Here is a 22,296-nt window from a genome sequence, read left to right on the forward strand (position 1 = left end):
TTTCAACATCTTACCTGGGCTGTGTCATTTCAGATTACCTATTTCAGGTGATATATTTCGTTAGTATGTGGGTAATGGTTACTTTATCGTTAGAACGTTTTATTGTGGTTTTCTTTCCATTGGTTTCAAAGCGTATCTGTACGCATAGAAATGCCATCATAGCGACTTGTTTAACATTTTTCGTACCAGCCGTTTTCTGTTTGTACTATCCCTTATACCCAGTTTACTACGATGTCAGAATCTATCCGGCTGGGCCATATTTCTCTTATCGAGGTGTTTGTTGGCATAAATTCGATATCAGTGTCTTAATAATACAAGTTCGCACTGTCAATGTCTATCTTACGACGGCCCTAGTTTTAATTATCAACCTTGCAATGGTCCAGAAATTACGACTTTCAAGGAGCAAATTCGGGGATAAGAAAATTAGAAATGAGAAAGTGAATAAAACCACTTACGTTCTGATTCTAATCGCCTTGACATTCGTTGTTGGTACGAGTGCCAGTGTGATCATTGCTCTTTTGGATGTTGTACATTATTTACAAGTGTCGGATATCGGCTGGGGAGTTCTGTTTAATGTGCAAGATCTGTGTAATGCTTTAGTACACTCTACAAATTTGTTCATTTATTTAGCCGGAGCTGAAATGCGGGCGGAGTTCTACAAAGTGGTCTCTTGCAGAAACATATCGAAAAGACTATAGAAAAGTCTACCGAACATTGGGAGGAACATTCTACATATAAATCCTACGCATCTCCAGTCTTGATACGTGTCATTTTGGAGACGGAATATACCGTCTCCAAGAGCTTGAACGCATTACCGCGACTTACCTAAAACTGCTTAAGCTCTTCTTGAATGAAACCAAAATAGAGCACACCCACGTGTATCCTGCCGAGAAATGTGGATCCGAGGTGGATGGTAATACACTTAGAGGCAGTGTTGACAAAAAGTAAAATACTCGGATCACAGATAGGCAGCATCAGTAGACATAACAAATCCAGGGGCGAGTTTTATAGACTGGTATTATCTTTAACCCAGGGGTTAACTCAATTGAAGATGAATTGAGTGAGCCCCCGGGTTAAAGATAATACCAGTCTATAAACTCGCCCCGGATGCAGGTAACATTACGTCCCAATCATATTGGGAACTCTGGAGCAGATGATTATGAATTTTCATCATTCGTCTATACGTACATAGTCGCGTGTATCCTTAATGTTTTACAACTGGATGGCTGGACGACTGCACCGTTCTGGATAAACTGGATTTATGTTACTGCAGTTTTGTCTTATGTTTTTGTTTGAAACTATGATTGCGTATGGGCTACGCCTAGAAGCGATATCAATTTGACGAGTTTGTTTTGGTGTCTTAATATTTAATCCATCTGGAATCAGTAAAACATTTAGAAGCATATAATAGGTGTTCTGTGCGAACTTTTTCATTAATATGTATCGGAACATCTATAGGTTTTAGGTATCCGTTATCATTTATACACTCAGCTGGTCGAATTGCAAAATAACGACAAAAAGGAATAAAATCATAATAAATCAATTCATATCTTCTTCTTGTGTTTGAAAAGGGTCCATGTTTTCAAGGAAAGAAACAACATTTAAAAAGAATCTTAATCATGATACGATTTTTTTCCATCCTTGATAGCCTTTGAAGTCGACTCGCTACGCGTTGTCTCTTACAGACTGTGTTATGTTTTCATCAGTTTGTTTCGGTTTTTTGATATGTTTTATCCATTCTGGAATCAGTATCAAAACACATAGAATCAATAAACCAGCGCAGAAATAGAACGAGATCGCGTAGTTTCCCGTTGCGTCGTAAATCCAACCTGAAAATAAATAGACAACTAGTTAAATCAGCGTTAATTAGACAAGTTTCCATTCATGAAACCTCTAGGAGCATCATCGCAACTTGAGATTATTGCTCATAGATAAGACCTACCTGCAACAGGAGCACCGAGCAAATATCCAAATCCTCCACTGAAAAAACCATACGAATAAGACATATACAGATATTCGCTTCCAAATAGTTCCAAAAGCATCAACAAATGTAAGGCAGCATGGGCGGACATTAGAATGCCTATAGAAGCGCTGACTGTCAGGGCTGCTACATAACCCTTCATAAACGGTATAACACAAACTTGAATCGCCAGTAATGTGTTCAGTATCATGTATAACGTGAATGTATCTATCATGGGATGCTTGGTTATCAACGAGACGACGATGCGCGCAAAAAGTGTCGACAAACCCATCGCTGATAAAGTAAATCTCGCCTGTTCAGGAGAAATTTCTAATAAAACTCTAGTTCCAGATACGATGTGCACGTAAATGACAGACAATGCTGCATCTATAATAAAACAATGTATCATAAATACTACGAACATTTTCTGTTTAAACAGATCTAATTGATGAAGATCGCGAAATCTTCTGGTGTTATCACCATTGTTCTGTCTCAATAGCGATTCTTGGTTTTCCTCGTGTTTTGGAAGTGGTTTATTTGACCAGTGACGAAATAGAAGTCCTAGAGCGCACCGTTGAGACGCGATACCACCGATAATCAAACAGCATCCGCGCCAACCGTACTGTTTCAAACAGTAGTTTATGATAAACGGAAAAGCGAGAATACCACTCGAACTGCTAGCAACCCTCAAACCTTGCACAAGTGCTGCTTGCTTTGGAAATCTGTTTACCAAATATGGCCCTATACTACAAAAGTGGAAAGTCAAGCCACATCCTGAAATAAGATATGGATATTAAGAATTGATCTAAAATATATACATATATATATAAATAAATTCTGAGGAACAACGAAGAGCTATCGGTTGAAGTGAGCTAAGAGGTCCTGAATTGTAATAGCATCAGGAGGTAGAACCTCATGGCGCCTCAGTTGATAGTTCCAGGCTACTACAGGTTTCTCATCGTTCTCTACCGAATCTAGAATACTCTTCTGGCATGTTCGTTTCGATCACAATACGCTCTCCCTACTCCGGAATAGCATGGCTGGTACGAGAGTTTGAAATACGGAATTGATGATCTTATTCCGGAATACGTCCAATTGAAACCTGCCGTAATTGAAGTTTACCTGCTAAAACTCGCAGTGCTATAGCCAGGTATATATTGTATACAAATGACGTCAGAGCTAAAGCGGATGCGTTGATCGTTGCAGCGATGAAAAATACTTTGCGAAAACCAAATCTTTTTATCAATAAAGTGGCGATCGGTGCTTCATGTGAAAAGAAACATCAAGGTAATTATCTCCACAGTGATATCACAGATACGAGTTCTAGTTTTCAAATATATTTGTCATAGAGATGAACTTACCTCCACAACTGCTGATTCCAATAATAGCTGTACCGAGCCAAGCTGTAACACCACTTCCCTGATGAAAATAGTCCACCCATTCCGCTACCAGAATACCATCGACATAATTACCTCCGTTGATGAACGAAGAGATCAAACCGGCAGATATGACGATGATTGTTTCCAATAGATTTGAGTTCTCATTTTTTGCTGCTTCGTCAACGATTGATGAAGACATCTCAAAGTCGATATCAAAACCTTGTTGTGGCAAGGAAAAAAGATCTGTACATTAAGTATGACCCTCCAAACGCTGATGTTTCTCTTTTGTTTTGACACGTAGCAAACGCTTTTTAATAAATAGGGGCGGCATCATAGGGGGGGGGGGGCAGGTAGAGGGAGCAATTATTGCTTACAGGTTTGTATATGTAAATACAAACATTATAGTTGCTTTGAATTATTCTAACTACATAATAACAAGTTCCACGAAGACTACGGCCGAAAACGAATTGGTAAAAGTTAGGTACTTGCCCCCACTCCACCATCCAAACAATCAGTCGACCTATATTGAACTTTTTGTACAAGTACCTTTTACATTCGCCACCAGTTTAACACGACTCCTTCCAATTCTTTTCATTATTGTATTGCTTAGAATTTTTATAACCTTATCGCACGAGTTGTTTGTCAGCAGTTTTATCTTATTTCATATTGAGCTTAGCGTGTCACGAGGTCGAACAAACTAGCTCACTAGGTGCCATAACCGAGATATCGAAACGTTTTTACTGTAGCTTCCTAACGAGAATTTTATCTATCTTTTTGTTGCACCCAGATATTTAATCATTTAATAAATGAACTTTCTGCGTTAAGAAATCCCACGGAAAAATAATTCATATTCATGTTTATCGTTCTTCTCGACGGCAGCCATATTTCAGTGTGTGAATTCAAATTCACCGTTTTTCTCGAGGCAGCTTCATCTTTCTGATCTTTACCATTTGGCAAAAATTTACCGAATCTGGGAGGCAGTTACGTACGTATCAATTTCAACACAATACTACGATGAAGTCAATACGCGAATGAAGTCCAAGACTGCAGACTCCTGAGTCAAATCATTGGAACTGAACTAATTTCCACTTGAGAGAGAGAGAGAGAGAGTCAAGCGTAACTCAGAGCTTTGAAACTTGAAAAGAAATAAATATAAAAAGAATAAATTTCTAGTATTCATAACAATTTCTTTAATATTCATTGAAACTAATTTTTCATATTTACAAAAATTACTACTGATGAGACACTAACAGTAATATTCTTTTGCAGAGGGGGGCTATACTGTTAAAACACTAGGTGGTTTTTCCTTCACAACCGTAGCACATACGAAGTCTCGGCACTCTTAATCGCAATTATTTGTTCACTTAAATACGCAATCAGGTATGTGCATTTTTTTAACTTTCCAAAAATAATTTCCACTGCATAAGGAGAGCGACAATAGACTAGGCGAAGAATGAACAGCATTGAAAACCTAATCCCATAAAACGGGATTTTGGACGATGAAGAGCTATCAGTTGAAGTGAGCTAAGAGGTCCTGAATTGTAATAGCATCAGGAGGTAGAACCTCACGGCGCCTCAGTTGATAACTCAGTTGAAGCCGCAATGACACATACCAATGCACTCTAACCAATCACTTTAAGTTTAAATGCAATAATCATTCAAAATGTAATCACCGATTTGCCCAGGCCAAGCAACACTGAAGCCCTATTCTTTAAGCTCACTACCCTAATTGATGCAGAAAAATAATATTGTACGGTAGACTACTTACTCGATACAGTAAAACTGGTCAGGTGGATGAATGTTACAAAGTCATCCATCCATTTCACAATTTCGGTACTAGGCCCAAGGGTCAACCTGAATATTTACGGTTCCAACACGACTGAATTCCTCAACTTTCTTTTAACCTCGGTGAAATATTTTCAGTTGCGACGTCGAAAGTAAGGCCGAGTTTACTGTACATTAACTACTTGAATGGATATATATTCTACTGGTACATACAATTTCACCAAACGAAAAATATCGTTTTACGCCTAATTAAAATCTACATCTCATATAACAATACATATACAGTTCAAGTACTTTATAACGCCATCATTTGGATTGAGAATAATTTGACGCTACAAAAGATGGCGTTATAACAGACTCCCGTTATACCAATGCTTCATATCACTTCATCTGAACAGACTATGAAAAAGAAATAATTCACTCATCGACCATCAAACATTGATACGTTAATCTATTTAAACATACGCGTATTGGACGAAAAATGCCGCAAAGCAAGCATAAATGAAAATGTTTCAATCTTGTACTCATGCTTAAAATTAGCTGCAACATCGTTTTTGTTTCGTTTCACTCGAGTTATGACGAATAAATAACGGACAATGTTCCCACTTTGGTGACAATATCTTGCAGACGCTTGTTCCCTTTTGATTAATAAAAATACTGCGTACACGACTAGATATCAGCAGAATATCACTTGGTTTATGGGTACATTATAAACACCAGTGGAACTTCGTTACAAATTAACTTCAAAGGGTCCAGGAAAAATATGTTCGTTAAAACTAAATACTTTGTTTTCTGCAGTAAACACCTAGTTTCACGGAAGTTAAACTAAAATTTTCTGTTGAATGTTTTGGGCAATGCTGAAATTTTCAAATTATATCATTCACTTTCAGGTATTGATTACTCAGCACTGAAAGGTTTAAGTTGACCTGGACTGTAGTTTCATGAATTTGCCGGTAGTCGACGGTGAATCGTCCGTCTGCTGATCTCTCGAGTCGTGTACATTTCAAGACATCGTCGTTTTAAAAACAAGCGTTTCATTAAATATGAACAGGCACAAAACGAAGTAGACGATGCTACCTAATCGGCAAAATCAACGTATCGAACAAAAACGCTCGGTTTTTCATCATCGTTAATAATTTATAGTTTGTATAATCGGACAGTTCATGTCATAACTGCGTTGAATCCTGTAGTCTCGGCTGCTGATCCCGCGGCGCGGCGTCGTCGTCAGTCGTGGACAACGTCTCAATTTTCAATATCAACGCGTCCGTATCGCGCGGCGACGATGGTTGAAGTTCGCCCTTATAGTCAAAAGATGGCGCCGCGTCCGACAGCTTGATCGAATTTTTTAACGCGCCGTTTTTAGCGTAACCGTTCGCTAGGGTATGTTGTTGTTGTTCGGGCGACGGTATATCCACAACTGTTGACTGACTCGGCGCGATTGCCGGCAGAAATTCGTTCTTCGTGAGTTCCGCTAAACTCAGTACGGATTCGCTGATCGGTGGCCAGTCAGGTTCCGATTTTATCTCCTTTTCGATGACCTTGTGTTTGACCATCGTGTCCGGCAAACACTGCTCTTTCGTTTCGCGCCATTTTCGTCTGAGACGCACGTTGTCGACCAGGAAACTCTGAAAACAAGCAAATCAAACGTATTTTTACCGCTTGAAATGGAAAATTGCAAAGAGCTCGCGACCATCCTCAAAGCAAAAAGAATGGCTTAATCATAGCATACCTCGAGTATTAAAGAGGCCAGGAAATTGGCGGCAGAAATTCCAACTAGAAGAAGTCGAAACTCGATAGACTTCGGAGGCAACAACTGAAAATCAAGAAATTGTAAGATTTCATCAGTTTATCATTTCAGGGTGGGTACTTTTATTTCATTTACTTTATCCCCGACTATTCCCAGATATCTACGCTGTTTTCCCTAACTTGATCTTGTCAGAATCCAAACAATAAGACATTGATTGTTTGCTTATACATGCGACCTATCCGTTTCAACAAATTTCCCAGACTTATCCCTGATTTTCGAATAAGTGGCCACCCTGATTACGCTAAATCCAGTCAAACTTGAAACTACACGCATTTTTTCATTTCCGATGCTCAACGCAAAGATCTACCGTACATGAATGATTCGGGCAGCTGAACACTTACCTCTATGAATGACATGAAGAATTCAGCGGGGTAAATAGTGAGATAAGCAGTGAACGCGATAAGTATCACTAGATTCGCTAAAAACCAATCTGAAATGAAAAACACATTCGCTAAAATCCTTCAAGAAAAATTAGCAACCAGGCTTATGGCAAATGAAAAGGGGCTCAAGATTATGGACCAAAAATTACATTCACACGGCTGGAAAATGCCACAGGACAATCATCTTGAATGTGATTGACGTATGACAATAGAATACTTACAGTTAGTCAATATAGATTTCCGATACGGAGTGCCTTTTGAGAAAACAATCGCCAGTGTTATATACTGGAAACTGGAAACGCAGAACAACGAAAAGTTCTCGTGACTGGCGTATTCTTCCTCGGCATTCCGTACAAATGGCACATACCTGCAAATAACAAAATCACTGTCAATGCAAACCTGTACATCTGGAATATTTCGAATCAAAGTTTCACGAGTATTTTCTTACAGATAGATGAACCGAATTCATTGAAAATTATTGCAGAAAAACCTTAGGGTATCATTAACAAGTCTGTAAAATATCTAAGGAAAAATTCACAAGTAATGTGAACTTTCGCACTTTCAAAACAGCATGTTACTAATGCATTATCAAAGCAACTTTAACTCAAAATGGTTAACTCTAACCAACTCTTCAGTAAATTAGCCCTGTATCATTTATACATGTAAGTCTATTGAATGCTATTATTTGTCTGAAGTCTGTGTATCACATACAGTTTATCGCCTCTATAACTTACCAGGGTTGAGCTAGCACAAAATAATAGGTGATGACTTGAAACAGTAATTGCACTGACACTTGTATAATCAGTGATATGATCGGGGCGCTGCTGAACAGACTAACTAACGGTGGTTCTCTGGATAGAAACGGATAGGCAGCCGTTCTGCCAACTGAAATGAAGTCGAACTAGTTGAAGTAAATATTGTAATCGTATACATTTAAAAATATTAGCAAATTTGGTTTTTCATAGACGAGTCTAATTAGTTTGACGAAAACAACCAGGGGCCAGTTGCTCAAAAGTTGTTAAAAGATAACCAGCCATTAAATACCATAGAAACAATGAAATCTCAATTGTCACCATATCGACTATCCACTGATTAACTCTAGCCAACTTTTGAGCAACCGACCCCAGGGATTGAAGTAAAAACTGAAAGAAATACATCTAAGTTTTTGAGAATGTCTCATACGATGAGTCATAGATTTGAGACGAAACGTCAAAATTCTTAGTTTTTTCCTTCAATCGAGAGTTTTATCGTTAACACATTAGCCACGAGATATAACGACATCTGTTACACTTACACGTTATACTAAGTGAAGTCAGCAAAATCAAGTCGATGTATAAGAACTCGAAATCCGTCAGATTTGCTCCGATCTGAAAAATGAAATAGAAAATTGTGAAAATGTTCACATTTATATAGAGATGATCGGTATTATTCCAGTCCAAATACAAGTAAGTATAGACTGGATGAACGGCATTCAGTTGGGAATATCATAGATCCAAATATATGGGTAGATATTCAATTTACAACACTTGTCAATTGTACACGGACTCAAATGCCTTACAATTGGGAATACCCAATTGTCCCTAAATCCTGTTCGCGAAACTTACCCAGTATAGAATAAGTACAGTAACAAACTGGGTTAAACTGTAACAGGCGATGTACTTGAATATACCGAATGATGTGACCAATGAAGCACGACCCTCTCTGAAGAAAGTAAGCGTAGACGATATTAGAACTTTCACCAAATGAACAAGACGCATGAACAATGTGACGGCAATCAATAGAGAATCCCACAATAATAGCGAAAATAATTTACATCCCGAAAATGTTTCCAAGTGAGCTATTTCATTATTTGACGTTTCAACTGTATTCTAAATAGTCATCTTCAGGAATACTGAGGATTCCTGAAGATGAAGACTAGAATATATACATTTTCGGTCTTTATATTATAAAGGTTTCCGCTGCATTCGCAGTTCTTTATCGTGAGATTCTCTATAGAAAGATGATTGAATAACGCGTCTTACTTGATGACTGTGGGCACGCAGTTAATGTTAGCTTCTGTAGATGTGAACGGTGAGGCGACCGACGCCTCCGCTTCCGATAAGGAGATACCGGCGTGAGCTGTTTTCAGCGCGCCGCAATCATTAGCTCCGTCGCCGCACATACCGACGTAGTAACCTAACTCCTGCAACGACTCGATCAGTTGAGCTTTCTGATCAGGCGACATCCGAGCGAATATCGTTCCGCGTACGACTAACTGGAAAATAAACGATGGATCGGATGTGAGATAATGATCGAGGAATACAAACGTCAGTTATCAATCTGCAGCTTCGAATTTAGACAATAAATCATTTGTTTGCATTATGTAAATACAGCGCGTACCTTTGGTAACATATCAGCGAAATTGTCTTTAATTACGTCCCATGATTTTCCGGTTAAAGCGAAATGATAATGATCGTGTTTACTTTCGTACTGCACTAGAGAACTCTTCTGCAAAATATGAACGATAAATTCGTACAATTCATAAACTGACAACAACTTTAACTCCACAATTCAAAAAGTTTGTCGCGAAAAACACTCAAATTCAGAACCCAGTTGAAAGTTGGTTAGCACAACTTGTCCAACAGTTAACTTAAAACCAACTTTTGAGCATCTGGCCCTTGAAATTAATAGATTTCCAGAGATGGAAATAATGGCTCTGACTATTTTGAAAACGACCCCCTACGGTAAATCTTGCTTTGATAACGTCAATAATATAAACAATTAAAAGCTGAATAGATGTAGTCATTGATATGATATCGTCAAACGGTGACTTAGTTTTCAGCTTACCTTATGAGTTCCTTTCAACTCTTCCACCGTAATGTTATCTTCTGCGTAGACCCATTCGACATCTGCTGGCTGACCTTGTACTGCTGGTTTCGCGTTGACCAATATCACTTTATCACCGGGCTCGACGATGTGACAATCTCGCGCTACGCTGAGCGCGGTCAAAATGTTGTCACCTTCAAAAAATTTTAGAAAAATTTCATTTACGCAAGATGAAAGTCAGTGGCAAGCAGTAGCAGAAAGTAGATAATTGTTCCCACAGTTACACGAATTCAAAACTACCCAAGTATTTTAAGGGTGATTTTTTCGATTTTTTGAATGCTACGGGATCATTGACAATCCACGGTTCGCAAAATTTCGAGACCACTATTCGCAAAATTTCGACTTAAACTGCCACTGGTTTCACAATATCAAATAAGTTAGATATATTAGAATAGAGTACAGTACCTGTAACCATCACACTGCGTATTCCAGCCTTTGTTAGTGTATTGATAACCGGTTTACTCTCCGGCTTCAGCTTATTTACCATAATAATCAATCCCAAAAATATCAGATCCTTCTCGACGTCTTTCCTGAAAATACATCCGAAATTAATTACACAACACCACAGGTCACTGAGCACCGGTGCATGCTACTGAGCACCGGTGCATGCTTTCAATAAGCATCCTAGAAATCATAAGTATATCCCCGGTAGGGATTCGAACCTGATGGCATCGAGACTCACCACGGTACGAAACCCTGCCACACTAGATAGAGTGGTTAGATATGCCATTATAGGTCCGATCAGAAATCATGTTTCATCTTAGCCCAGGTTCGTGTAAATAAATCTTAGTAAACTTATATCATACCTTTCAATTCGTTGCACTTTAACGTAAGAAAGTTTCAGTGGTTTCCAGGCGAGGGCGATCACTCGGTAACCTTGCTGCGTGTAATTCGTTAAAACATTGTGGAAATCAGACGGAACTGAAAAATAATTCATAAATCAATCGGTCACCATACGATAGTAAACTCATCCTCTCCTGGGTCCAGTTCCACAGTTCCGAGTTAAGATTAAACTCTTAGTTAACTCTAACTCACGACTGTGGAACTGGGTCCGTAACTTTGACTCTAGACTTTAACTCAGAGTTAACTCTAACTCACGACTGTGGAACTGGGTCCTGGTGATCGAACAACAAATAAACGTCAACAATCAACACTTCCGTACCTGTTTCTGGTTTTGAAAGCGAAGCGATCATCTCCGGTGAGCCTTTAGCGTACAGCGTGAAACAGTTCTCACCGAGCGTGCGAGTGATGACAGACATTCTCTGTAAACTCGACGAGAAGGTGAACTGTCGAATGATTCCTATTTCATGCATACCGACAGACGGAATTCCCTACGAAAATGGAGAAAATCTAAATTACATTTTACCATATTGGGAAATACCATCTCAAATTGTCCAAACTGCTCAAGCAGTTACCCCCTGTTACGCCAAGTCTCACAATCCGTCTACCTACCATTGAATCAATCGATTCTGAAGAACTGATTATATCTGGTTTCTTCGGGCGAACGACCGACGGCATTATCACATCAAACTTTGTGCTGTCTTCGCGAATTTCCTCGAATTCCTGCAACAATAACATAAACATTGGTTATAGACCTGCTACAAGACATAGACATTATACCAGGACCTGATTCCACAGTTACGTTATGATTTAGAGTTAACTCATTGAATATGTACTTATTTTAACTCTTAAAACAGTTAACATCGAAGTAATCAAATCACATTCCGCATTCCATTGCTCAAAGCATTTCAGGTACTCAACACTTACCCACTGAGTGGCTTCAAACATTTTCAAATCAAGGGGATCGCCGCTTAGTACGTCATCGATGATCGTTAATGAATGACAAGTAGCCATAACGCTAAGGAACGCGCCTTTAGGCAACAATGTGCAATCCTCGAGCAACTCTTTAAACCTGCAAAAACATTTAAATTCGATGATATTCTTAAACGATAGAAATTATATGAATTATGCAGTAGATGGTAAATTAGAGTAAATTATCGAAAGAGCTCAAACTGAATAAGAGTGAAATATGAAACAGTAGGGAATTGATACTGATGGTGTACAGTATATTGTAACAAAGCTTTCTACTCTATAATAAATCGCCCACAGCATTTACCTCGCTTTATCATCAGTTTGTACGGCACCATACATATCTAAACCATCTTCAGTTAAAGTACCAGTCTACAATAAGAAGTGTATGATAAGTTTTTGAGAAATGGTTACAGAGTTGTACCAGAAATTCAAAGTCCCTATGAATTTTTGCTACGGTCTCCGGTGTCTGGTGCATTAACTTATTTTTCATACATAATTTTACATACCTTATCAAAGCAGACACAGTTGATGGTACCGCATACGTTTATGCTACTCGGACTAATACAGAATACGTTCTGCATTGTCAGACGTCTTTGCGCGAAAACTGTGCCGACAGTCAGAGCAGCCGGTAGAGCTGGCGCCACTGTGATCGTCACTAAGTCCAATCCACGCAATATCATATGACCAATGGTCTCACCTTGTATCGACTACGAATAGAAATATAAAATTCAGGTCGTAGAATATGAATGAATTGAACTGTTGATTCCGATCTGCTCAACTACGGTCGGGATATTCAGATGTAAGAAATACAGCTAAGGGCCAGCTAAGCTAACAATCTACATGGATAACTTACTGGTACTCAAGAAATGCATTAGTCAGGAAGTTACTATATCGGCTATATTGTCATCCCGTGAGTGTAAATTTAAGGAAGTGTCAACTTACCATGATTATGATAGTAAATAAGAATCCCATCGATGCGATGCAGGCAAGAAATCCAACAAATTTATACGTATCTTGATTGAAACGGAAATCGCAAGGTTTCGGGTACAGTATAGATCGTACTAGTTCACCTTTAGCCGTCATGAATCCTGCAAAACCATGGAACAACCATGTTCATGAAACAATTCAACAATTCCAGGGACTGATTGTATCAATTGCACTTTGAATGGGGCACCGGCAACGCCTACTGTGGCAAGCGGAATTCCACCATTATCCGCCGGGTGATCAGAATCAACAATCGGAATGAACGTACCGGTTCTCAGAACGACGGCTTTAACTTTCTCGCTGCCGTAGTAACGCGTCTGTATAACCTTCGTACCGCAGAATAGAACGTGCTTCGAATGTTCTTTCATGTTGAATTTCAAGTGCGTGTCGACATTTCGAATGTTTGGGTTCGGAAGCGGAGTCTTTGTCACCGGAACGCTTTCACCTAGAAGAAAACAGAAAGTTGTCATCAGGGTTCCAGAAGAGTTTGAGGTTTCAAGAGAATTAAGCTGTTAAACTTTCCAATTTTACACACTTAAAGGAGAGCGATGAGGAGAATGATGACGAACCTGTTAACATACTCTCATTGACAATACAATTACCACTGATCAGTACTGCATCGCAATGCATAACACATCCATCACGCGGAATCACTATCAGATCACCGGGTACTAACATATCAGACGGAATATCCATATACTCTGTAAATGAATTCAAGACATTCATTATGAATTATACATCAACCTCTTGAATATCTAATTCAACCCTAGGGCTTTAACTGCTTATAGTCAAATGAGCTACAACAAGTTCAAGTTAAACGGCTCTTATCAAACCAGCATTTGATATCTAGGCCTATAAGTGCGTACCTGCAGATCTCAGTACTGTAACTATACTAGACGATTGAATAGTGTTTTTCAGGGCATGCTGCATCTGTTTAGAGAAAAGAAATATAAATCATCAATCTTAGAGGTCAATCGTTTTTTTCACAATGCTTAATCAACACTGGTAACCCTTAGATCCGATCAGAGTCCAGATAGGTCCATATCCGAACAAAACAAGAAGATCTAAGACGATTTATGCGTTAAAACCACAACTCTGCAACCAAACCCAGTGAACTTCAGAAGGCGGTGCCTAAATAGTATCAGATTTGACTCCAGAATGAAACTGAACTTCAACTCTAGAAAATTTCCAATCTTAAGGTCAAGAAAACTGACCTTTCTTGTTTGGTAAATGCCGGTACTGATCGAGATGATCGATATTAATACTATGCACGTAGCGTAGGCTTCATACTCATCGCAATACCACAGAATTATACTAAATATCTGGAATATGTAGAACGGGTTCAATATCTGAAATACGCAAAAAAATCAAACAAATTTAATAACAATGAAACATCAGACATTCATCAGACATTCATCATACATTCATCAGACATTCATCAAACATTCATCAGACATTCATCACAGTAGGAATATTTCATATTATAACATTATACGCTTACATCTTTGAAGAGTAGTTTGATGATGGGTGTGATTTTCACGTCTATGCTGTTACCACCGTACATGAGAAGCCTGAAGATGAGAATTTCAAACGTTATTCTCGCAAAGAAAAAACTCAAAGATTACACATGAAGGCCCAGTACAGCCAACAGCGAGACTAAACCCTAGGGAGGGTTCCAAGGCAGTTGAAATAAGTAAATCTGTTAATTCTTAATTACTAAACGAATTTCAATCACACATACAACTAGGATGAGAACTTGATGATACTTTCTTACTGACCGTTTTTGCTGTTCCCATTGACTTAAACCATCGCTGTTTTCGTGGAAATAATAGCAATTTCGATTATCTTCTAATCCCCTAAAGACAAAGCAAAAACCATTTGATCAAATTATAATGTATTGCTCAATACCTGCGTATTTGCTCAATTATTCACTTACTTAAGCTTTTCAAATCGGTTTTCCGAACTGTTCCAAGTATATTTCAACTTCTTATTCATAAAATAACTAATTAACGAATCGTCCTAAAATACAAAACATGAACTGCTTGAATTATTACGGAACAAAATGACATTCGATATCATCAATGTCTCAATACTTCAAGTAGAATGTTATTTTCTGATATATAAGAACGTAATCGTGATTAAATGCAGAAAGCAAATACACGATGTAGCCTATGTTTGACATTTGATCGAGTGCAAATACTCATTACAATTAATTAATCACACTCAGTAATAATGGAGAACTCATTAGTAAAAGAAAAGACAACGGCATAATTGGCAGAAAGTCGATATTTAATATATAGCCTACTACACCACGACAGAGGTTTATAATTCACAAATACATTACACATAGAATAGTATTAGATAAAGTGTAAATCCTTAAGTACAACAACCTGTAGTGTTAGCATTAAAAAAAAACAAGCCTATCACTAAGCTACAAGCCAAAACTCTCCAGATGGCTTGAATTTCATTAAAATACCGAAATCTGGATATAATGCAGCATATGGAGATATAGCATATAAGTGAAACCTTCTTAAAAGAGCATCCCTATTAGACATGTCCTCGTATGAGCGAACACAAGAGGAGATAATTATCAACCCTTAATGCTACCATTGGCCGTTTTTATCCGATCAAACCCGTTAATTATGCCCTATCCCATTTGAGTGTGAAGCTTTGCGACATGTTGATATATGGGCGTTTTAAGGAGGTTTCACCATATACATGTTTTACAGAAAAAAGCAAGAACAACGTGAGTCTGAGGCACTCAGCACTATGTGAGTCTGAGGCACTCAGCACTACGTGAGTCTGAGGCACTCAGCACTACGTGAGTCTGAGGCACTAAGCAATACGCGAGTCTGAGGCACTCAGCACTAGGCAAGTCTGAGGCACTCTGCACTACATGAGTCTGAGGCACTCTGCACTACGTGAGTCTAAGGCACCCTGCACTACGCAAGTCTGAGGCACTAAGCAATACGCGAGTCCGAGGACATCAGAGAGCGAATAATAGAATGGAATGTAAAATTCATTAAGAACCAGAACCGACATAAAATAGGGACGCGGGAAATAAGAATTTTCTTTTGCGTTTACCCATAACACTCGCTGACTACAATTTTCCAAGTAAAAGAAAATAGAATATTGAACATTGAAAACTAACTACAGCAACAGAACGACAAAAAACCAAAATGCCGACAGAAATGTGCAAGGATATGCAGTTGAATACCTCTATAATTACAGAATTGCAAGACAGCAATCGAAAAGAAGCATTCGCTTAAATGCAAATAATTTTCTGATGGTAAGTTTAACCAGTGGACTAGTCGACTGTACGGTATATCTACTGAACTAAAATACTAGGTTGACACCAATATGTTAGATTGGCTTTGGAACCTAAGAGTCTGGTTTCAAATCTTAAGTGATTGGCTACGTAACCAAAGCTAACTATGAATCGTAGAGAGTAAAGATTTAGGCCTATATGAAGAAGTGCAAACAAAAGATGGCTGGCAAAATAGTTGCGTTACAAAATATGTTTCGTGACGTTAACACAAATTTGTCCGATTGCGAAAGTAAATGCTCCTTTTAACCGCGCAGCATGCAAACGGAAAACAGAACACGGAACCACAGAAACATGAGTGAGATATGAACATACATTTTGTGGAAGACGCAGATGATGTAAATGATGAAATGGCTGATCGTAAAAATCATCCGATCGACGATGATGATGACTGATTATAAACGGTTCGGTCGGACCGGACTCCGTTGTTGATTCGGGCTCCTGAAGGTGTCGCTGCAGCTGCGTCCAAACAAACGAAATAATGGTTATGCACGTTTAAATACAAGTCACAAGTTTCCAATGACGAGTCTCGCTGTTTATGTTTTGAATTGTTGAAAAAAGGCACACGATCGAAAGAAAGGACTATTAATGTATCTCAACATTTCTACTCAAACACTATAAAGCCATTTCAGGGTGACCAATTAACTTGATCAACACAGTCAAATCAGGAAAAATTGACGGAAACTGTCTGATCATACATGCTATCTAACAATCTCAACAAATTTCCCTGATATTTTAGATTATCTTTTCTTTTTTTTTTACAAAATTCCCTATACATTCCCAGGGTTTTATTAAGAAAAGAAAATTCCCTGACATCTTGATTTCCCTGGCTTCTTCTTGAAGTGGCGCCACCATGCATTTTCATAACAGATTCTATATCCAAAATGGATTGTAAAAATAACTGTTTGGGGAAATGAAATGTTCTGAAAATGGTTCATATGATAGCATTAGAGTGGAAACATTACGATACTCGACAAGGCTTTTCTTTTAATCGTGCGACCCTTTTCAATTTGAAGATCAAAACTAACATTCACGACCACTTCGAACATTGGGAGTGCGCAAAAAATCAATAATAGATCATCCATGTGCGATCGAAGGAGATTATAATAGAGGTATTAATTAGAGAACGTTGTGGTTAAAGATAAAAGCATTAACTATATATATTTCTATCCAAATCACTGTGCGATAATCGGAAATATCATTTTCATTCCAATAAATTCATATTTTCTATCGATTCTAATTTATCGAAATGTCAAAGTTTTGAAAGAACTGAAGCATTATGTATCCTGAAAAAAATAATATTTTCTCGAGCAACGCATAAAACCTGTGTACGCATACATACCTTCGAGTTGTTCATAAACTTTCCATTTGAATATTGCTGAAATTTGGTTGATAAATGATACTTTAAATCATGTGCAAAGCGATAGGTTTTAAGAAAATTAACATAGCCTAATTGGAAGAAATTTTGTCTAAATCATATCATATTTCAATATGGCAATGTATCGGGGTCAGCAGTTATTAGTGAGGATTTCATAGTTAAAACTTCTAAAATGAAATAACTTCACTCACTAACTAACACTGTTCAGCATTTCTCTTTTCAGTAATTTCATCCTTGGGGTAAAAATAATAATTTTTTTCATATAATCAAGACTTGTTCTACCAGGCGAAGATTTCGTAAAAAGATGTAGGCCCCTATATATTTTTCTCCACAGAAGCAGCTAAATGTAATGATTGTCTTCAAAAGCAATTTAAGGTACGCAAAGCTGTTTCTAGGAAAACTTGAATTAAGACCTAGAGCTATTTGATTTCAAAATGTAAAATTAAGTAAAATTGCGACCGACAACAATACATAGAATAGGACCTGTTACGTGGTTATGGCAAAAAGAGTTTTTAACTCTGTTATGGATTTCAGATCAGTTATTTTCGAATGTCTAATCGGTTTAGAGGGCACAATTACAAAGCACGAAAATGATATACGGGATTGTTCCGGGACAATTGAATAACTACTTCTGTAATCATCAGAAAGCGTTATATAATAGGCCTATTAGGCAAGAAAAAAACACAAATCATTTATGAAAGCATTGCAAATGAAATACAATGAAACTGTGTGTACCTTGCTCAGAATGGTGATCTGCGACTGAGTTTCAACATCGGAATTGAAATACTGCGGACAACAATGAGCCTTTGAACGCATTATTTTCACTCTGGAAGTCAACAGAAGAACAGTCATCGGTTAGAAATAGAAATACAGTATAAGGGAGGTTCAGGTTATGTTCACTATAGAGGTGTTAGTTTACTGTAGGGAGGTAACATTTTAGATTTTGGGACCAGCGTTCATTTAGGAAGGTGTTCGTTATAAGGAGGTCTTACTGTATGTACCGGGAAGTACATTCAGAGTGTACAGTTTCACCGGTCGTGTAGTAGACACCTATTTCAGGTACTTTTTTTTCAAAAAATTACGCCGAACATTATAAACAATTGCTCATAGACAAAAAAAGAGACATCAGTTGTGACACAGCTAGTTTGACTCTATTTTAAATCTATTGATGCCGAGCCTTTTTCACGCGCTGATAATTATAAATTCGTACTCTATGAAAGAGGATTAACATCTTATTCATCCTACATTTAATACATAATCTCCCCACATACAACATACTGGGAAACAGATGGTTAAGACTAAAACATATTCATTTTCACATGTTTTTTAGTCGATGCAGGTGGGTGTAAATATGTGTACTCTATAAAGTTCAAAATATGCGAGAAATTCTCTTTTTGAATGAACACGTTTTTTATCGCACATTTCTTTCGGTCAATTCAGGACTTATTGGATAATTTCCAGAATAGTGGCTTTCATAGATAGATTAGTCTCTATCTAAATTCCTGGCTCAGCAGTTATACAGTCATGACCTAAGTGCAAAGAAGGCTCAAATATCAACACGGGTCATTAGTTGATAGATCGGTTATAGAATAAAGATGGTCTCAAGACTGGTTTTAAATCTAGGCCACGACAGCAGCTAGTCCGAGGATCTCACATTGAAACGTACCTGGTGCCATCTCGCGTGGTTACAATCACATTCTCCACGAAATATTGTTCGTACTGGTCCTAAAAAAAAACATGGAAATAATCACCACGATAAACAAAGCACTTCGGAGACCATAGTTCCTACAGATAACAATTCAGAAACGTTGGAGATTTTTTAGTTGAGAAATTGACCGACCTTTAGCAGCACTTTTTCGGCGCAATCTAGAGGACATTTCTCGTGCGTGAAATACAGCATCCATTCGGGTTTCCAGTGGAATACTAAACGCAATAAACCGACTGTGAGAACAATGACGATCCACGTCAGAATACGATACAAACCAGACGATCGAAATCCTTCAATCACCTGAAATATAGTTTAAAAGAAAGAAAGCGATTTATAATCGAGAATTCATCAGCTACTGTAGGAGTCGCAGCCGCTTTTATTTAACTTTCACCCAGACTATTCCCTGAAATCTACGTTGTTTTCACGAACTTGACCTGCTAAGAATTCGATCAATCAAACCTTCAAGACGGACGGAAACTGTTTTATTTTAATGTAACTATCTGAACGAGTTTCCCTACTTTTCAAAGAAAAAAAAAATCCCCTTACTTTTCACTGATTTCATGGTAAATGATTTCTAATTTCACCAGGTAAATGGTGCCACCCTGTGCTGTAACAAGTTTTCAAACAATCAAGCACGAAGTGACATTGAAACGAATGTTACATAGGGCCATCGGAGCAGGTCCGATATGACGACCTCCGGTCTGACAAATAATTACCCAAATCATAATCTAATAAATTTCCACTCAAAAACATATTCGATCAACATCAGCTGAAGTGTATCATTAAAATGCATCTGAGAGCACCTTATTTTCAACATTTTTCAGCGGAGGTTAACCCCGACTTTTTTAAAACATAAGTGATCACTTCAAGTAAATGAATTAGGGCAAAACATGTAGAATTTTATGTAGGAAAAGTAGATAATCGAGAATCACATGACAAAATCGCTCTACAAATGACTGATGAAAAAGATAACAGATTATTATTTTCGACCTTGCATTTAAGTCTTCAGACATCACAAGATCTAGTAATAAATCATATAGCCTATGAATGAGTGACGGAACGTCTATTATTTTATCAGAAACAGTTCAAAGTGTTTATAACCTGGAAAGACAAGATGACTTTTAGACACGACGGAACATAACAAGGTTGAATTCAATGATTTCTCCAAGGACGGTTATGTTCACATAGTTCACACAAACCCACAATAAGAATGAACATAAGAACGTTATTCGACACATGATGCCATACTACACAGTCTTAATTGATTAATAGATAAAACCTACAATCAGAAGAAAAACAAGACTATCATAGTAGTTGAACAGGATGGCCATTGTTATACGACTTGACTTGATTTGTTTTCCCTGATTTTACCTGTTTAGAATAGATTTACACTTACGCAGGCATCTAACTATTTGAACAAATTTCCCAAACTTTTCCCTGATTTTAAGCTTCCAAAAATATTTCCATAACTTGACAAATTTTATAAAGGCACGAAAATTCCCCAACTTTTCTCTGATTTCCAGGTAAGTGGCGCCACCCTGTTTATGGACAAAGTAGGCTATTTTGCCAGGTAAGTTTAGACAGCTGAAATTTATGCGGTTTTTCTTCCTGATCGTGGGTTTTGTTTCATTTCATAATCTCTCCTGCGAGTCTCAAGCCTATACCTAATACATGTTGGCTATATAAAATCTAACTGTAAGTCAGGTCTGCGATATTACAATCAGGTTTGCATTGAATAAATTAACATAATAAATCGACCAAGTCGCATAACTTGAACGTTTTGCGCATTCATTAGTCCGCAGCTTAGTCAGATTGCTTCATAGAAAATTTTCATGAATGTAATTTTTACGAGGCCTACCGTAGTTATAAATAATTTCACAAAGCTCATTCATGACAGCTTAATGGAGGGCTGCAACACAAGAAGTTATCCCACCAGATGGCGTGACGAGCCCTCGGTCTTACGTTATCAAAATAAGCTCATTTTCGATCAACTTTAAATGAATTTCTCTCCGTAGTAAAATAAAAGACTAATTTCTTCTTACCATTTGATCTTCTTCACCGATATTAACATACTGTTTGTTTGGATCGACAGGTGGAGGTCCTTTCTTTACGTTATCCGGAATTTTATTACCTGCGGAAAATCATGAAATTTCGAAAAATTAGAAAAAAAAAAACAATAAGGTTATTTTTCATGATGGTAAAGGGAGACTCGGGCAATCCCTTAAAATTGGTACACGTGTTCAGCCCGGTGCTATGAATTCACGACAAATGAAAACATAGCTTCAATGCGCTCATTTTATTCACACTAATGATTAACATTCAAAAAAGGCCAAAATTTAGTTCGACTTTTGCAATTTGTCGGATATTTCTACATCAAACTATGTAAAAGGTTAGGTCTGAACATACAGAACTATTGCGTTAGGCCTATAGTTCTATGGTCTGAATACCAAATGACGTCAACGATGTCCGGTTTGGAAAGAGGAGATTAGCCCTATCTAAATATAATTCATAAAAAGCTCATCCCAAGAAATGATTTCTGACTACAGTTATGGGTATTTGGGGGTTTACGAGGGTCAGTCCTTTTGTATCAAAATCAGTCAATTAACTTACTTAAATTTGATTGATGATTGAATTTTAAGTGTCGAGCGTCGCCGGAGAAAAAGCCTTCAATTTTGTATCACAAATATTTCGCAGACGTGAAACAACAATCAACAACAGCATCATCCACTTACCTTTCCTTCTACACATTTTTGCAGTTTGTTTAGTAGGGACGTCAGCTAATATCGTCAATTTTCTGAAGGCACGATCGCTGGCGAAGCAACCATGCCATTTCCTCGTTTCATCTATTTACTCCACATTAGCTGGTCATGTGACTGCCGAATGTCATTTATTGGGTTCGAATCCCCATTAGGC

At 37.8% G+C, this 22,296-nt stretch overlaps 2 protein-coding genes across 4 annotated transcripts; both read right to left on the reverse strand.

The window, feature by feature from the left end:
• Window positions 1-1,577: 1,577 nt before the first annotated feature.
• On the reverse strand, window positions 1,578-3,937 carry LOC141909285 (monocarboxylate transporter 14-like). Of its 3 annotated transcripts, XM_074799681.1 has the most exons (6): window positions 3,886-3,937; window positions 3,322-3,558; window positions 3,083-3,223; window positions 2,441-2,734; window positions 1,943-2,347; window positions 1,578-1,829 (listed from the first exon to the last, which is right to left on the reverse strand). In XM_074799681.1, the coding sequence occupies exons 1-6, from the start codon at window positions 3,932-3,934 to the stop codon at window positions 1,666-1,668; spliced, it is 1,290 nt and encodes a 429-aa protein (XP_074655782.1). In that variant the 5' UTR covers window positions 3,935-3,937; the 3' UTR covers window positions 1,578-1,665. The 3 variants fall into 3 exon arrangements, with proteins under 3 accessions (XP_074655782.1, XP_074655781.1, XP_074655783.1); XM_074799680.1 differs by having other exon boundaries at window positions 1,943-2,734; XM_074799682.1 differs by lacking the exon at window positions 3,083-3,223 and having other exon boundaries at window positions 1,943-2,734; window positions 3,433-3,558.
• Window positions 3,938-4,519: 582 nt separating this feature from the next.
• Window positions 4,520-22,227, reverse strand: LOC141909371 (polyamine-transporting ATPase 13A3-like). The gene is made up of 32 exons (XM_074799818.1): window positions 22,116-22,227; window positions 21,426-21,514; window positions 19,516-19,683; window positions 19,342-19,400; window positions 18,411-18,501; window positions 17,640-17,675; window positions 16,613-16,756; window positions 14,909-14,991; window positions 14,751-14,828; window positions 14,474-14,543; window positions 14,187-14,321; window positions 13,839-13,902; window positions 13,542-13,673; window positions 13,241-13,417; window positions 12,931-13,076; window positions 12,495-12,695; window positions 12,293-12,357; window positions 11,944-12,088; window positions 11,629-11,739; window positions 11,339-11,507; window positions 10,983-11,097; window positions 10,582-10,706; window positions 10,138-10,310; window positions 9,691-9,798; window positions 9,333-9,565; window positions 8,916-9,012; window positions 8,606-8,678; window positions 8,046-8,196; window positions 7,533-7,678; window positions 7,273-7,361; window positions 6,854-6,937; window positions 4,520-6,749 (listed from the first exon to the last, which is right to left on the reverse strand). The coding sequence occupies exons 1-32, from the start codon at window positions 22,129-22,131 to the stop codon at window positions 6,291-6,293; spliced, it is 4,032 nt and encodes a 1,343-aa protein (XP_074655919.1). The 5' UTR covers window positions 22,132-22,227; the 3' UTR covers window positions 4,520-6,290.
• Window positions 22,228-22,296: the final 69 nt, after the last annotated feature.

The sequence above is a fragment of the Tubulanus polymorphus genome, chromosome 7, assembly GCF_964204645.1.
Source record: "Tubulanus polymorphus chromosome 7, tnTubPoly1.2, whole genome shotgun sequence".
In the NCBI taxonomy this organism is placed as follows: domain Eukaryota; kingdom Metazoa; phylum Nemertea; class Palaeonemertea; order Tubulaniformes; family Tubulanidae; genus Tubulanus; species Tubulanus polymorphus.

Excerpts from the sequence above, each read along its gene's own strand:
- LOC141909285 (XM_074799680.1), bottom strand. The coding sequence starts at position 3,934 with ATGAAAAGAATTGGAAGGAGTCGTGTTAAACTGGTGGCGAATGTAAAA. Across the intron at positions 2,735-3,082 it reads AGCACTGCGAGTTTTAGCAG|GATGTGGCTTGACTTTCCAC; the intron begins GTAAACTTCAAT and ends ATCTTATTTCAG. Across the intron at positions 1,830-1,942 it reads GCTCGGTGCTCCTGTTGCAG|GTTGGATTTACGACGCAACG; the intron begins GTAGGTCTTATC and ends ATTTATTTTCAG.
- LOC141909371 (XM_074799818.1), bottom strand. Across the intron at positions 12,358-12,494 it reads ACTGTGTCTGCTTTGATAAG|ACTGGTACTTTAACTGAAGA; the intron begins GTATGTAAAATT and ends TTCTTATTGTAG. Across the intron at positions 11,098-11,338 it reads GCTTTCAAAACCAGAAACAG|TTCCGTCTGATTTCCACAAT; the intron begins GTACGGAAGTGT and ends ATTATTTTTCAG.